This window comes from Hippoglossus hippoglossus, chromosome 13 (assembly GCF_009819705.1).
Source record: "Hippoglossus hippoglossus isolate fHipHip1 chromosome 13, fHipHip1.pri, whole genome shotgun sequence".
Classification (NCBI taxonomy): domain Eukaryota; kingdom Metazoa; phylum Chordata; class Actinopteri; order Pleuronectiformes; family Pleuronectidae; genus Hippoglossus; species Hippoglossus hippoglossus.
In genome coordinates this window covers 682,501-697,500 of record NC_047163.1, presented here as the reverse complement: position 1 = coordinate 697,500, position 15,000 = coordinate 682,501, and the positions used below count along the sequence as shown (strand labels likewise).

At 45.7% G+C, this 15,000-nt stretch overlaps 3 protein-coding genes across 6 annotated transcripts; 2 read left to right on the top strand and 1 right to left on the bottom strand.

The window, feature by feature from the left end:
- Window positions 1-2,077: 2,077 nt before the first annotated feature.
- On the bottom strand, window positions 2,078-5,846 carry LOC117772462 (protein MB21D2). The gene is made up of 2 exons (XM_034603624.1): window positions 5,519-5,846; window positions 2,078-3,914 (listed from the first exon to the last, which is right to left on the bottom strand). The coding sequence occupies exons 1-2, from the start codon at window positions 5,760-5,762 to the stop codon at window positions 2,650-2,652; spliced, it is 1,509 nt and encodes a 502-aa protein (XP_034459515.1). The 5' UTR covers window positions 5,763-5,846; the 3' UTR covers window positions 2,078-2,649.
- LOC117772470 (presenilins-associated rhomboid-like protein, mitochondrial) lies at window positions 5,732-10,388 on the top strand. 3 transcript variants are annotated; one of them, XM_034603638.1, is made up of 11 exons: window positions 5,732-5,854; window positions 6,208-6,357; window positions 7,184-7,388; window positions 7,456-7,596; window positions 7,686-7,734; window positions 8,410-8,505; window positions 8,645-8,794; window positions 8,883-8,953; window positions 9,434-9,535; window positions 9,619-9,716; window positions 9,897-10,388. In XM_034603638.1, the coding sequence occupies exons 2-11, from the start codon at window positions 6,281-6,283 to the stop codon at window positions 10,033-10,035; spliced, it is 1,128 nt and encodes a 375-aa protein (XP_034459529.1). In that variant the 5' UTR covers window positions 5,732-5,854; window positions 6,208-6,280; the 3' UTR covers window positions 10,036-10,388. The 3 variants fall into 3 exon arrangements, with proteins under 3 accessions (XP_034459529.1, XP_034459528.1, XP_034459527.1); XM_034603637.1 differs by lacking the exon at window positions 5,732-5,854 and having other exon boundaries at window positions 6,246-6,357; window positions 7,172-7,388; XM_034603636.1 differs by lacking the exon at window positions 5,732-5,854 and having other exon boundaries at window positions 6,246-6,357; window positions 7,169-7,388.
- A 1,295-nt stretch (window positions 10,389-11,683) lies between these two features.
- Window positions 11,684-14,594, top strand: LOC117772492 (claudin-1-like). 2 transcript variants are annotated; one of them, XM_034603672.1, is made up of 7 exons: window positions 11,684-11,809; window positions 12,636-12,921; window positions 13,075-13,239; window positions 13,508-13,589; window positions 13,818-13,931; window positions 14,297-14,392; window positions 14,441-14,594. In XM_034603672.1, coding segments are annotated over exons 2-7 (675 nt in total). In that variant the 5' UTR covers window positions 11,684-11,809; window positions 12,636-12,704; the 3' UTR covers window positions 14,442-14,594. The 2 variants fall into 2 exon arrangements, with proteins under 2 accessions (XP_034459563.1, XP_034459564.1); XM_034603673.1 differs by having other exon boundaries at window positions 11,715-11,809; window positions 12,674-12,921.
- Window positions 14,595-15,000: the final 406 nt, after the last annotated feature.

Below are 15,000 nucleotides of genomic sequence, written 5' to 3'. Positions count from 1 at the left end.
ACTTGTTGTGTTTGTATTTTCACTAATTGCACTTGAGGATGAGGAGGTGAGATCCCATTGCCGGTCTGATGTCTGCAGGTTTTTTTGGCATCTTTGCTGGAAATGTTTGAAAACACAACAAAAATTGGGACGGACTCATCTTTAACACAACAAGCTCAGGAACTACAACCCCCATGATGCTTAGGTTACTTCTGTATTAAATACATTTTTACTTAGACGATTCTCAGAAATAACCTGTTGTCGCTAAGGGCAACTAAAATGAATGTATGTGGAGAGCGCCTCAGACGAGGGCACGAGAGCATACGTCTTTTTTCCAAGTATCACGTTGCAGCTTTGTAGAAATGCAGTGGAAAGTAAACGATTTAGTCTCCTACTCTTCATAAAAGCTTCTGGAGCCAGATCTCCGAACGTGCCTCAGAGCACTTCAGTGTGATAAATCCACAACTGGTTCTATCTTCACTGAAATAAGTCTGACACCGGCTACAGGGTCCAAAGTTGTAACCGCTGACGTCACTGACCGTCGGAGGAGCTACTGCAGGAAACTTGCGACCAGTTTGAAAAACATGGTGGGACGTCCCAACCTGAACTTTCAGACGTTTGAACATGGAATCGTCGTCTCCTGAGCTGGTTGAATAAAGTTGGATCCTCAACACATGAAAAGCAGCTGAAGCAGGAATCACAGATTGTACAGAAACAGTGAAGCATTTTGAAATGTGCGATCACGTCTGATGGAAACAAAGTGAGAGGAATAAGAGGTCAGTGATTTCACAGAGGTATTCTGTGACACGCCGCCGAACGAAGGTCATGATGCAGCAGATTAACCTGAGAGTTCAACAGGAAGTACACAGCTCGAGCAGTACAAGCTGTCAATCACACTGTGGTGTCCACGCCCCCCAAGCATACGGTGCTTCACACGATTGATTATTGATTCTTTTCTGATGTTTAACACGTTTGTAAAACCTTTGATTCGACGGCTGAAAGCAACTTCAAAACACACAAATACTGTTGTGCTTTCAGTCTGTTTGTCGAATTGTGTGTTTGCAGCACGTGTTTTCAAATTCCTGATGTTTTCTGAATTTGCTCATGTTGTGTTTTATCACGTTATCATCATTTAAGTCCTCTACCGATTCATTTCTATGACTCAACATGTCTGTAAGGAATTCCATCAAGGTGAATCTGCGAATTGGAGCCAGGCCGTATTAATGTAATATCACTGTGTACTCGCTGCTGTTCCTCCGGTTAATAAACACGTTTGAAATATGACGATTCTTCGGTTAAGTGTCACCTGCTAATGATATGAAACATCATTCTAGAATCACGATGAACGTAACGTTCACCATCGAGAGGAAAAGTGTTTTTTTTACATTCTGTGCAAAGTTAAATAAAGAATAGTCGACACATCATCTTCATCATCTTCATCCTTCTGTCGACACGTCGGTCAGTTCTCTTCTATTTACAGTGAGTTTCTAAGACGTTAGTACCATCACCCCGAGCGGGACATTCGTCAGAGGAAGAAAATCCACCTTCAAACTAAAGTCCTCGTTAGTACTGATTCTGAGACGGTACCCCCCCCCCCACCCCCACATCTCACACACAGCCTTGTTCCAGGTTCAGTGTAAAACCACATGAAACTAAAGTGAGCTTCAAATATTTTACCTTTGTGTTATAAAATCATATTGGATTTTAAGATTTGATGATTTACTTCAACTATTAGGAAATATCTAAAAACTTTCATAATAACTCTTACATTATCATTTAAAGACAAACCTTTGCATAGATAATAATACTAACAATAATTATAATAATAGCAGGACAGTTATGAACTGATATTTGACAATTTCACATTTACTCTGAGGAAACGTTTACAATAACTAACTAACTTAATTTTGAATAACTCATTAATGATATGAAACTGATCAAATGAGAATAATGGTTTGCACACGCGTGTAATAAAATCATTAATTGAATGAGATACTAAGTATTAATTATTAAATAAGTCAATGATCAATATTATTGTTGGTATTAAAACTATTTTACAAAATATCTAAATATTCATCTTTTGCATGTCCTGCATCAGTTTAACCTCTAGAGAATAAAGGTGTAAAGAGAGATTTAGTTAATTCAGTGGTTATGACTGGTCAGTGATTACTTCATATTTAAGGTGGATGTTCATGTTACGTTCATCGTTTCATGTTGTTGATGAATAAACCGGACTTTCTGTGCTCTTTTCAGTAGGAAGTGGTTCCGTCTCGTCTCAGGATCCCTGATAAATACATTAAACTACATTAAACTACATAGGAAGAAGAATTCCATCTGAAGGTGGATTTTCACCTCGTCCATCAGTTTTAAAAACAACCTGCTGCTATTCTAGTTAAAGGCATTCAGCAGGCTCAGAAAACACAGGGCACACAGTGAAAGAGGAGGGACCAGGGAGAGGGAATAGAAAAATAAGAGTTAAAAACTGTGGCAGACACAACGAGACGATCACCTCACTTCACTCTGTGGCAGAGAAACATAAAAAAATGTAAAAAATTAAGTTTCAGAGGAGGTGGGGCACCAGGCGGTCAGAGAGAAGGCAGAGAAAGAGGAGGAGGAGGAGGAGGGAGAGGACGAAGAGGAGGAGCAGGCCTGGGAGAACATTTCTCAGTCTCAGAAGAATTTGTCGTCGATGCGGAAGTGCGGCCGTGTGACATCATCTGGGTTGATGAAGACTGAGATGGATTTCCCAGGATTCTCTGTTACGAGCTGCTGAAGCTTTTTGGCCAGGCGGTCGTCGGGTTGGTTCTCCCCGCCTGCGTCAGACTGCGGTGACGGCAGGTTGTTGGAACTGCCGCGCCACTGCAGTTCCACCGTCAACCTGTTGGCGGCCTTGGCGTGTTCGATGGTGGTGCGGAGGTGCTCGGCCGGGTCGGAGCGCACAGAGGACAGTTTGCGGGCGTGCAGCATGGCCGTCTCGTCCGACAGATGCTCCAGCATGTTGCACTGAGGGATGAAGTAATTGGGACACATCTTGTTGACGAGGCAGTGCTGCAGGTCGTCAATCAGGCCGAGCAGGAAGTGGGCGGAGAAGTCGTCCTGTGACAGGTAGTTGGCGGGAAGGCGGTCGCAGGCCCACAGCATGATGCTGCGGAGGTGGTAGGGGCTGATGGCTTTGGGGCGAGACAGCAGCTTGATGATGATGGCTTTACAGGCCTGGTACGCCTGCATCAGGCTGGGAGAGATGCACTTCTTCAGCTGCACCTCGCTGCGGGCGAACGACAAGCGCCACTCGTTCTCTTTGCGGCCTTTGTAGGAGCAGGCGGGGACGAGGTAGAAGCCACTGATCACCTCCTCCTCCGTGATCTTCCCATCCCAGAAGTGGTTCTCCATCAGCCAGCTCTGAGCTACAGCCGGCCAGCCTTTAAACGACACCACAGGGACGATGTCATAGAGCATCCGGCTGCTCCCAACGCCCAGGATGACGGAGATGATGGTGCCGTACCTCTCCACCTTCTCCACTCGTGGCATCCCTCTCTGCGGCTTCTTCTGCACCTCCAGCAACACCAGGGAGATGGACTGATAGAACCAGTCTGCGACCAGAGTCGGAGAAAAGAAGTAGTTGGTGGTCCCGTTGATGTGGTCGACGATGGTGCAGCAGTCCTTCCACTTGCTAATGGTTCCTTCATCGAAGAGGCGGAGGCTGAGCCAGGAGTGACCCAGGGCCGAGTGCCTCATGTCCAGGGTCACCGGCTGGTTGCGGTCGTGGAGTTTGAGCGCAGGGACCAGCAGAGTGAAGTCCATATCGTAGTCTGTGCCACGGGCGTAGACGCTAAGCTCGTCCAGGTCCATGTCCACCACACCCTCCCGAACGCCTCCCGACAGGAGGAGGTACTCGTTGGCCACTGGGAGCTTCTGGTCCAACTTCTGGACCATTCCTGAGACAGAGGACAAAGATGGGTAAAGAATTGTGTTAAGTACAAATACAGACAGAGTATGAGGGCGTAGGCTTGATGCTCCGTCGTCCACAGAGCTCTACGTCGTCTTTGGCAGGTTTTTTTTCTCTGCCAATGAGAGCAACCATTTTGCCTTTGGACAGTCAGACCACACTTTGTACAGTCAAGCAGATGGTGACAACACAACAACACAACAACACAACAGGGGCAGTAATAAAAACGATTGGTCCAGCAGCCCCCCCCCCCCCTCGAGTGCTTCGACAGGAACAAAACGAGGAAGGTCTTTTTGTCGTCTTTAGCTTTGCTTGAGTCTCTTGTTTTTACAGTAGTTGATCTTTTGGGTGCATTAGCGCCACCATCTGTTGGTAGCGATTCTTTACTACTGCTATGTGCCTGTAAAAACAAGGGGAAATAATTATTAAGATGATGACTATTTAAAAATGTCCAAACCCGTCTTTAATCATGGCAACACAAAATGTGTGAGTCCGACACAGTAATCTGCTGTGGGGCTGCTCGTTAACCTGGAGTCCTGCTGGGAAGCGTCTGGACCCAGTCTCATTGTGGTCCGGTCGACTTGGGACTCGTATGTTCTCACGTTCTTGTTTTGGGAAATTAATTAACGAGCATGGAGTTTGAAACCTTGAGTCTGCTTGGCTCCGAGGAGCACACACAGTTTGTCGGTCTGGAGGAGCACACACAGTTTGTCGGTCTGGAGGAGCACACACAGTTTGTCGGTCTGGAGGAGCACACACAGTTTGTCGGTCTGGAGGAGCACACACAGTTTGTCGGTCTGGAGGAGCACACACAGTTTGTCGGTCTGGAGGAGCACACGCAGTTTGTCGGTCTGGAGGAGCACACACAGTTTGTCGGTCTGGAGGAGCACACGCAGTTTGTCGGTCTGGAGGAGCACACACAGTTTGTCGGTCTGGAGGAGCACACACAGTTTGTCGGTCTGGAGGAGCACACACAGTTTGTCGGTCTGGAGGAGCACACACAGTTTGTCGGTCTGGAGGAGCACACACAGTTTGTCGGTCTGGAGGAGCACACACACCCTTGTTAGTTGTGTTCACTCTTCATCTTGGTGTTTGAGTGTGAACGGACTTTAACAGCTCAGCGATCATCGTTATTAAAATGCAGTTCAGACTTCGCCTGTTAAAGAACAAACTTCACAGACCTGATGACAGTAGAACTGGGTTTCACTGAGACGCCACCTGCAGAGGGTTAGTGTGTGTGTGTGTGTGTGTGTGTGTATATGTGTGTGTGTGTATATGTATGTATGTGTGTGTGTGTGTGTGTGTGTATATGTATGTATGTGTGTGTGTGTGTATATATGTATGTGTGTGTGTGTGTGTATATGTATGTTTGTGTGTGTGTGTATATGTATGTATGTGTGTGTGTATATATGTATGTATAATATAATATATATATGATATATATATATATATATATGTTTGTATGTACAGTGTACAGTGTGTACATACGCGTGCACAGTGTACAGTGTGTATATACGCGTGCACAGTGTACAGTGTGTATATACGCGTGCACAGTGTACAGTGTGTACATACGCGTGCACAGTGTGCACTGACCCAGCATGGAGAAGATGAAGTCCTTGGCCGTGTGGATCTCCAGCGCTCTCTGGTCGTCGTACTCCCGCTGGTCGTGCTTGCTGAAGTCCTGGATGAGCCGGTTCAGATCCTCCGTCCGAGCCGCGGACCTGAAGTCGAGCTCGGGCCCGAGGCCGCCGTGCGGCAGCCTCCCGCCGGCCGCGGTGGGGCTGTTCCCGAGGCTTCCTGCCGAGCCGGACCGAGCGGAGAGAGCAGGGGCCGCCATCTTTCCTCCGAGATCAGGTTCGCTGCTGCAGATGCTGCTGGTGGAGCCGAGCCGAGCCGAGCCAGACCAAACACAACCACGGGAAACAACAGTTCCGCTTCTCAACGCCTTCAAAATAAAGTGCCACCCCTGCTTCTTAAAACACTGATTATTAAACTATATTAATAAACTGTTCATGTGGGGCCTATTTAGAAAAGCAATTAATTCAAGACTGAACGACGAGGACACACAGTATTTTCTATATAAATTATAGTTTTAATGATATGACTCAATTTTTGATTCATCATCTATCTTTTATATTTAAATAAAACTATATATTATAACTAAATATTATATTGCAGTTTGATGTATTTTACTTTTACTAAATCGCGGACGGACGTTGTTGAGTTTTATGGATCTTATATTTTGTAATTGCAGCTGTGCAGTGTCGCTGTCTGACCTCCAGGTGTCGCCAGACCCCGGAGCTCCGTGCCGCTGACCCGGAAGTGAACGATCCCCCGAGGTCACCGGGCTCCAACATGGCGTGGAGGAGCTGCTCCGTCCTGCTCAGACTGACCGGAGAGGCCGCTCTGCGGAGCCCGACGAGGGGCGGCAGGTCAGTGGCTCAGCGGGGGAGAGGCAGCGTGTCCCGGCTGACTGACAGACGGAGCCCCGCTGCCCGGAGCTAGCTCCGTTAGCTTCAGGGTCACTTTGTTTATGGGTTAACTAGCTGGATAACGTTAGCTGGGCAGCTAACCCAGCTAACTGCGGTTTGTTTGGTTTCATTTGAACTTGGTGGGAGATTTCCATGTTTCTTAATAAACAATGTATGGATTCAGGTTATTTCATCAAATCATATCAATATTTACTGTTGAGGTTCGTGTTAGTTTAATGGAAATGATTCAATAACATTATAACCTGATTTATAACCAGTTTCTCCAGATGTAATCATCTCTGACTGGGATGGAGACATTGATGCATCACCTGATTGAGTTCATGAACCTGCAGCTTGATTAACAGATCAATCTTTATTCATGAGTAAAATCAGTTCATTAAACCTGTGAATCATTGATTCGTTGTCTGTTCGTCCAACTGATCAGTGTCGCTTCATCCTCCTTTTATTAAAGACTCTTATTTTAACTTACGCTCATTTCAAACAACACAACTGTCGTTGCCCACATTCGTACACATCCTGTACGTTGACATGGTTGTTGATCAATATATCCACTAGAGGGCAGCGCAGAGAGTTTCTGATGTTTAACGTGGAGACGGTTTGTGATCATGTTTTTATTAAGAAAGACGCAGAAGTGGCCACATTGTAAACAACGTTGGTCAAACTTAGCATTTCCCAAAGTCTCCTCCAAAGGTTCCAACATGATTTATATTTATTTCTGGTGTCCTATGTCTCACCCCCCCACCCCCCCCAGCAGGTGGCCACACAGCTTCCAGCAGAGATGTGGCTTCAGAAAAGCCGGCAGGAAACCAGAATCCAAGAAGGTGGAGGAGGAGCCAGGACCCCCACACACAGAATCGTCTGAGGCTGCGGTCCCTCGCCGGACGCCAACCCCCCACTTGGAACAGCAGGCCCCGCCCACATCCCCCCGTGCCTTCAGTCGACTCATCAAACCGCTGGTCTTCACCGTGGGGGTAGGTGATGCTCACCTGGAGGTGCTGGAGGTGGTGAGGTCACGGGCCGGTATTAACGCCATGTCAGTTTACAGGCTGCTCTTTCGGCTCGGCGGCGATCTGGCAGTACGAGTCCGTCAAGTTTAGAGTCCAGAGCTTCTTCGATGAGATCAGAGCTGATTGGCTGGAGAAGATGAAGCCTCAGAAGAAAGGAGACGTCCGCAAAGAGGTGAGAGAGAAGAGTTCCGTCCATGGCGTTGATTCAGTCTTACCTCTTACCTGAGCCCTGATTGGCTGTGATGTTTCTTCTTTTTTCAGATCAACCAATGGTGGAACAGCTTGAGTGAAGGTCAGAGGACGGTCACAGGTGAGACGACTGTGTTGGATTGACAGCAGACCACACACACACACACACACACACACACACACACACACACACACACACACACAGTGAACAAATCGTGCCTGTTTTTTTTTAATGGGAAATTGGTCCCCAAATGTAGCCTATGACAGAAACGCAGTCTGTAACTGCAGATACACAGATTTGACCTCCCCCCTCTCGCCTCAGTGTCCTTGAGCAAGGCACTGAAAAGACATTAAAGCCAATTAAACCAAGTTTTCAGTTTAATTCACAGCCTCTGAAATAGAAACATGAATCAAACCTTTCAGGAGCTTTAACCTCAGCATCCAACAACCACAATTTACCACAAGCTGCTGCTCCTCTTCCTCATCACGTCTCCCACCCTGATCCTTGGGGAGCGACTCACACGTCAGAATCTGAAATGTTATCGTCATTGTTGTTACCATCCATTTAGCGCATGCTGGGGGTCAAAGTTGATTATTTGCCTCGACACTGGAAGTGAAGGTTTTCTTGGCCTTCTCACTGGCACAGATTGGAAGTGAACTGAAAACATCTCCACTGAATCATTCATGTACGTGTGACCGGGCCATAACTCTGGTCGTCAGCCATCGTCTGAACCACGACTTTATAAACGTTTTTATCGACCTGAACTGTTAATGACAGGTTTGTTGTTCTTCCCAGGGATCATTGCTGCTAACGCCATCGTGTTCTGCTGCTGGAGAGTCCCATCCCTGCAGCGCTTCATGATCAAATACTTCACCTCCAACCCGGCCTCCAGTGAGTCTCTGCTCACACATGATAAACATCAGGCTGCTGTGTTCACGCCATCACACTCTGACCAGATGAGGTGGGAGTGGTGGGGTGAAGCTGAGACTCTGTGATTGTTCCTGATTTGTTATTTGTCGTCCTCCTGCAGAGACGCTGTGCTCTCCGATGCTTCTCTCCACATTCAGTCACTTCTCTTTCTTCCACATGGCTGCCAACATGTATGTCCTCTGGAGCTTCTCCACCAGTGCCGTCTCCATGCTCGGCAGGGAGCAGTTCCTCGCGGTCTACCTGTCTGCAGGTGCTGCTCTTGACAACTCAGCACGATAACAAGAGTGTGAAAGTCTGTGAAAAGGCTCAGGCACTGACGTCTCTTTCTATTTGTGCAGGTGTTTTTTCTACGTTTTTCAGTTACGCGGGTAAGATTGTCACTGGGAGGTTCGGCCCGTCTCTGGGAGCGGTAAGCTGCGAATGTTTCACTGGAATTAGAAATAACTTAAAACTCTGCAGTAGAAATGTTCCTCCAGGATCTACGTTGGTATTTTTACTTCCTGTGATGTCATTTGATGGAAAGCCATGAGTCAATAAACCATAATATGATAAAAGTACAGAAACGGTTATAAATTAAATAGATACAAATAACTGACATGTATTTTCATAGATTAAAACATATTGATCCTAAAGATTCTAAATATTGAAACTAAATATTTCTTATCATCCAACTATTATGGTTTTTATTTTAGATTAATTTAACCAGGACCCTGAAAACCACCAGCAGGGGGTGTTTGTGTTAAGAGGGATCATGGGTGTGTTTTACGTGACGCGTTGTAAAGTTTGTTTAATTGGCACCAGACTCAACTTCACGCGTTGATATCGTGGAAACAAGTCAGCATCTGGTGAACTCGGGTTCAAGTCATGTGACTCGTTTGTGTGTTTTCAGTCTGGAGCCATCATGACCGTCCTGGCGGCCGTTTGCACCAAAATGCCAGAAGCTAAACTCGCCATCATCTTCCTCCCCATGTTCACGTTCACAGCCGCCAACGTAAGCCTCGCCTCGCCCGCCTCGCCCAAAGACGCCTGCTCTTCATCGTCTCTTCGCCGTTAACCACTCCCCTTTCTCTGCAGGCACTCAAGGCCATCGTTGCCATGGATACGGCGGGTCTGGTGCTGGGGTGGAGGTTTTTCGACCACGCTGCTCATTTAGGAGGAGCCGTATTTGGAATGTGAGTTCTGTCAGTTCCCATCATGCTCATCAAAAATAAACAGATCTGTGTAAAACATTCTTCATTTTCTCAGTTGTTCTTCGTCACATGTTTTTATTATTAAAGCCTGTGATTCGTGGATGATCTGTATTTATTGTTTAATTCCTTGATTGATTGATTTTCTGTTCCCTTCCTGTGCAGCTGGTACATCCTGTCTGGTCATGAATTGATCTGGAAGAATCGGGAACCTTTTGTCAAACTTTGGCACGACCTGAGAACTGGAGGAGGAAGAGGAGGAGACGGAGGAGGAAGAGGAGGAGACGGAGGAGGCTCCGTGTGAGACGACAAGGAGGAAAATATCAATGTAAAGTTGTATAAAATGTACAGAAGAAGAGCTGCTTCCTGCTCCGACCAGCTTCCCAGGACTCGTGGTGATGTCACACAAACAAAATCTGGATTTAAATAACGACTTGCGTCCATATTTGTATGAAACATGGATTCAGATGTTAGTCGTTTTGTTTTCTCGTAGAAAAACAAACTATTGAGTCACAGCTCAGACTGATGAACTAATAATCAAAGTGAAAGATCCCGTTTCACCAGCCGCTCGTCTGTAGATCTCAGTTGATCTTCTCACCGGAAACAATCGATGACTCACTTCATGTTTCTAAGTTGTCGATCAATCGGTGAGTTCAGGTTTCGATCTTTTGTGTTCACATATGTACAAATAAAATTTAAATAACACAGTGGAGCCGGTTCTGTGGTCCAGGAAGTCGACATCACAGACGATTCAGATCTGTGGCCGAGGAAGTCTTCACTTCTCTTCCAACAGTCATTTCCTCCGATTTCTATGCCTCAGCGCTGGCGACACCTAGTGGCCGAAAGGAATATGTTTTTGAGTTGTCAGTTCATTCTTCCATCTCATTGTTGTGAACGTGATATCTCAAGAAAACCTTGAGGGAATTTCTTCAAATTTGGTACAAATGTTCAGTTACTCTCAAAGATGAACTGATCAAATTTCAGAGGTCAGAGGTCACAGTGACCTCATTGTGTCAAGAGTCTATAAACTGAGCCTCACAAACAAGCACAGTGCAATAATTATAGTTTCACCTGAGCTCTGTCTACTTCAAACCAGAGAAAAGCTCCAAGAAATAAACACAAAATAGAGATTTGAAAAAAAAGTCCTGGTATGATTAATGTGCTGTCGGTTTCATCGCTCAGACAAAGGTGAAAAACCAGGTTTTCAGAGTTGTGATAAAAAGCTTTTTCAGCAGATGTTTCTCTGACTTGCAAACAAGTGTGACGTCACTTTAATAAACAAAGAAACACTGAGGTTTAAAGTCCACAAACTGACACACAACTGATGTGTGTGACTCCCAAAGCATCAGATGGTGACACTGACACTATTTCATTTTGACTTTGATACAAACACAGGTGTAGGTTCATGAAAAAAAACAATTAGACGATGTCAAATTGAATAAATTATTCAAGTTTGAGGCCAAACTGTAAATCTGTAACTTCATACAAACCTGGAAATAATCTGAAAGGAAACATTTAAACTTAAGAAAATATTAAATCAATCTTGGTCATTGATCAACTTTTGATAAGGTTAAATTTCCTTTATTCTCGTACAGTAACTGCTGAACCAGACATTTATAGTGTAAAAATCGTTTTGTTGGTGCCCTCTGGTGGACAAACATATCTTTGCAGTTCACTGTTATTGACCAACAGACCTGATCCATCACTGATGTTGACACATCAACAAGATGCGATGTTTATGATTTACATCTCAAACATTTTGATTGACTTATGTAGCAACTGTCAGATTTTGGTTCCGAGGATAAAAATTCACCAAACATTAACGTGTGCAATGTTTTTTTACTCCATATGAATAAAAGTCTGTTTTATAGAAATGTTAGAGGCTGAAACTTGCTCATAACAAACAGTGAAACTGTGTCGACACTGATGTGTGTTCAGAGGTGGATCGACCTTTCTCCAGAGTTCATCGGCCCCGAGCCGAGCGCAGGGGAGCAGAGGTTCTCACACTGAGGATTCATCACTGACGAACAACGAGGAGAACGAGCAGAGAACCCTGAGCCTGAAACACCTGATCTGAGGTAAGACCTGATGTGTCCGAGCGGAACTCCACAAGACGACCACAGAGTCCGTTTGATTCCCAAACATTTGACTTTTCATTCTTCAGCCTTGAGAGATGCAGAAGTTATGAAATGTTTCAGGTTTTACTTTAAACGATTCTGGCAGAGCTGAAACAGGAAGTAGTTTAAATGTGATCGTCTGTGATGGAGGTCAGTAAAGATTGAATGAACCTGATTAAACTCAAACTCTGTAGGTTAACCCTCTGGGACCAGGACTCCATTGAGTCCCTGACCGATGCACTGTTTGTCAAAACCACAGAGATCTGCTGTCTTAAATTATTGAGTCTTTTTACAAAGTAAACTTTATATTTGTGACATGTTTGAAATATTTGCAACTTAAGAAGGAACCAATGAGCTCGGAGCTGAAAGCCGCAGAAAAAAGTCATGAGAAACAAAGTAACTCGAATTAAAACCAGTTAACAAACACAAACGAGGGACCATGAACCCACAACCTCCGTTTCTGTGAGCAGCAAAAATAAAATCTATAAAACAGAAACACTGTGTTTTCTGTTGCTGTGCTTGAAGAAAAAAACACTATTATATAAATATAGATTATTTTATGTGTTAATCTGCTCGTTCCTTTGTTCAGTTTTTACCTCTATTAACATTTCATCAATTAACTGAGGAAATAATCAACAGATTAATCATTAAATTAAAAAACATCATTTTAACAAGTAGAACAATAAAGGACCCAGAATAGAACCCTGAGGAACTCCTTTCATGTTCCAACTCCTTTGGAAGATCACATGTCAGACATCTGGTAGTTGAAAGGTGTTTTGTTTTTCAGAGCTGCTCGGTGCTGTCGAAGTCCTGCTGTGTTTCCAGGTGTTCCAGCTGTGCGGAGACGTGAAGCGTCATGGCGGTGGGTCTGCAGGTGGTGGCTGTGGTTCTGGGCGTGGTCTCCTGGTGTCTGCAGTCCAGCTGTACCTCCTCTCAGGTGTGGAAGGTGAGGAGTCAGGTGGAGTCGCTCAGCAGCAACCAGTGGCAGTTTGAAGGTCTATGGATGAGCTGCGCCGCCACGTCGCTCGGGTCGGTCCAGTGCAACCGATTCAAGACGCTGCTGGGTCTGCCTGGTGAGGACACACACACACACACACACACACACACACACACACACACACACGTTGATGTTTCCACTTCAGATGTGTAAAATGATCTTTTCATTTGAAGTCTCTCCGTAAACATGTTCTTTAACCTTTGAATAATATTTCTCTGCTCTGCTGCAGTTCACCTGCAGACCTGCAGGGCGCTGATGATCCTGTCCTTGCTAGTCGGTCTCGCCGCCATCATCGTCTCTGTGCTTGGACTCAAGTGCACTAAGATCGGCCGCACGTCGGAACATGTCAAAGACCAGATCGCCCTGAGCGGGGGGGTCATGTTCATTCTGTCTGGTATGAGGACGGACACACACACACACACACACACACACACACACACACACACACACACACACTTTAAGGTTCAGTGGGTCAGATTCAGTGACATCTAGTGGTGAAGTTGCAGATTGCAACCGAACGAATTACCCTCGTGTATCATGAGCTGTTTCTCAGCCTCCATTTAAAGACCAATGACATCGTAACTACACTGTCACATTTCCCAGAATCCTTCAGTTGTGTCCTTCGCTCTTCCACCTTCACTCAGTGTGACCTCTGCTCCCAGGTGTCTTCACCCTGACGGCGGTGTCGTGGTACGCAGCCAGAGTCATCCACGACTTCTACGACCCGCTGTACGGAGGAGTCAGGTCAGACACACACACGTCTCTCTGTAGTTGTGAGGACCTCAAACCAACCCTCAAAAAGACAAATTAACGAGGACCAGACAAAATGTCCTGACAAGGATGGTATTGAACCAAAATTGGCCTCAAAGCTACAGATTAAATGATAAGATGATAATGTCTATATTATTGATATTGAAGACGATGGTGATAGTGATGAAGATGAAGAGTCATCCACTCATGTTGATGCTGTAGGTTCGAGCTGGGCACTGGTTTGTATCTGGGCTGGACCTCGTCCTCTCTCGCCATCCTCGGAGGATCTTTGCTCTGCTGCTCCTGCAGGAGGACGTCGCCTGCACCCCCCACAGGGTAAATTCACTGCACCGCAAAGGCGCTGTACTGGGCTCTGTCCACTCGGGGGCACCATCAGCCTACAAACCACCGTCCTCTGACATTTTCTTTAACACCACAGAGAAAAGTGGACTGTGATTGAACCAGAACTTCAACATCTCCAGTGTGATCAGGTCCGAGCTGGTCACACTGGCTGGGTCATCACTTCATGTTCTGTTTGTGTCCAGATGTTTCGAATGTTCTGTGTTGGAACAGTTGAACACACATCGAGTTGCTGTTTCTGTCTCAGTGAAGCTGCAGATTCTCCTGTCGTCTGTTAACGTTTATCTAAACATCGTCTTTTCCAGGACAGAAGTTCAATAACACCATGTTTTCTCCTGCAGGCAGTTTTCATACAACTTCTCCAAGACGAGCCGAGGACAGAGCATCTACCGGGCGGCAGCGGCCTCCGACACCAGCAGCTCCAAAGCTTACGTCTGAAACTGCTGCTTCCTGTCTGATGTCTGGTCGCCGTGACGATGCAGGGAAACACCACAGCATCAGAAGCTTCAACTTTTATTCTTTTCTTGTGAAATGCTCGGATCCATCAACTTCTTTCTGATATTTTAGTTTTATCAACATAAAAACACATAGAAGCAGCTGATTATCTGTTAAATGTTGTAAATAAAATGTTTCCTGATGCCGTTTCCATTTTCAGAACTTTTATTTCAAAGAGTCTCTGTGGCCCAGAGGAGGACGGGCCCTTAAACACCCTGTTCCTCTGAGGCAGTTCCAGGGCTGCTTCTTCATGTTTCTAAAGAACTGGCTCTTGGACAGAAAATCTGTCTCCAGGGCGCCGACTGTTTGCTGGAGGCCCCTGGTGTCAGGTCGTCCGTTTGAAGTGAGGGAAAGTGAATCATATGAAGGTCAGAAAAACACAAAGCGATGACTGACGACATATTTCTGTGTCTCTCAGTTTGGGGCCTTTTACACGTCTTTGTCCAGGGGCCCGTTGTGTCATGATCCGTGTGTGTGTGTGTGTGTTGGGGGATGTCAGAAGGAAAAGGAAAAGATGACCATTTCCTGCTGCAGTTAGAAAATAAAACAA

Bases quoted from the DNA above. Each gene is read 5' to 3' on its own strand.
- LOC117772462 (XM_034603624.1), bottom strand. From the start codon at position 5,762: ATGGCGGCCCCTGCTCTCTCCGCTCGGTCCGGCTCGGCAGGAAGCCTC. The intron at 3,915-5,518 runs GTCAGTGCACAC...CCTCTGTCTCAG, and splicing joins CTTCATCTTCTCCATGCTGG to GAATGGTCCAGAAGTTGGAC.
- LOC117772470 (XM_034603636.1), top strand. From the start codon at position 6,281: ATGGCGTGGAGGAGCTGCTCCGTCCTGCTCAGACTGACCGGAGAGGCC. The intron at 7,735-8,409 runs GTGAGACGACTG...TGTTCTTCCCAG, and splicing joins AGGTCAGAGGACGGTCACAG to GGATCATTGCTGCTAACGCC. The intron at 8,795-8,882 runs GTGCTGCTCTTG...CTATTTGTGCAG, and splicing joins CGCGGTCTACCTGTCTGCAG to GTGTTTTTTCTACGTTTTTC.
- LOC117772492 (XM_034603672.1), top strand. From the start codon at position 12,705: ATGGCGGTGGGTCTGCAGGTGGTGGCTGTGGTTCTGGGCGTGGTCTCC. The intron at 13,590-13,817 runs GTCAGACACACA...TTGATGCTGTAG, and splicing joins CCGCTGTACGGAGGAGTCAG to GTTCGAGCTGGGCACTGGTT. The intron at 13,932-14,296 runs GTAAATTCACTG...TTTCTCCTGCAG, and splicing joins TCGCCTGCACCCCCCACAGG to GCAGTTTTCATACAACTTCT.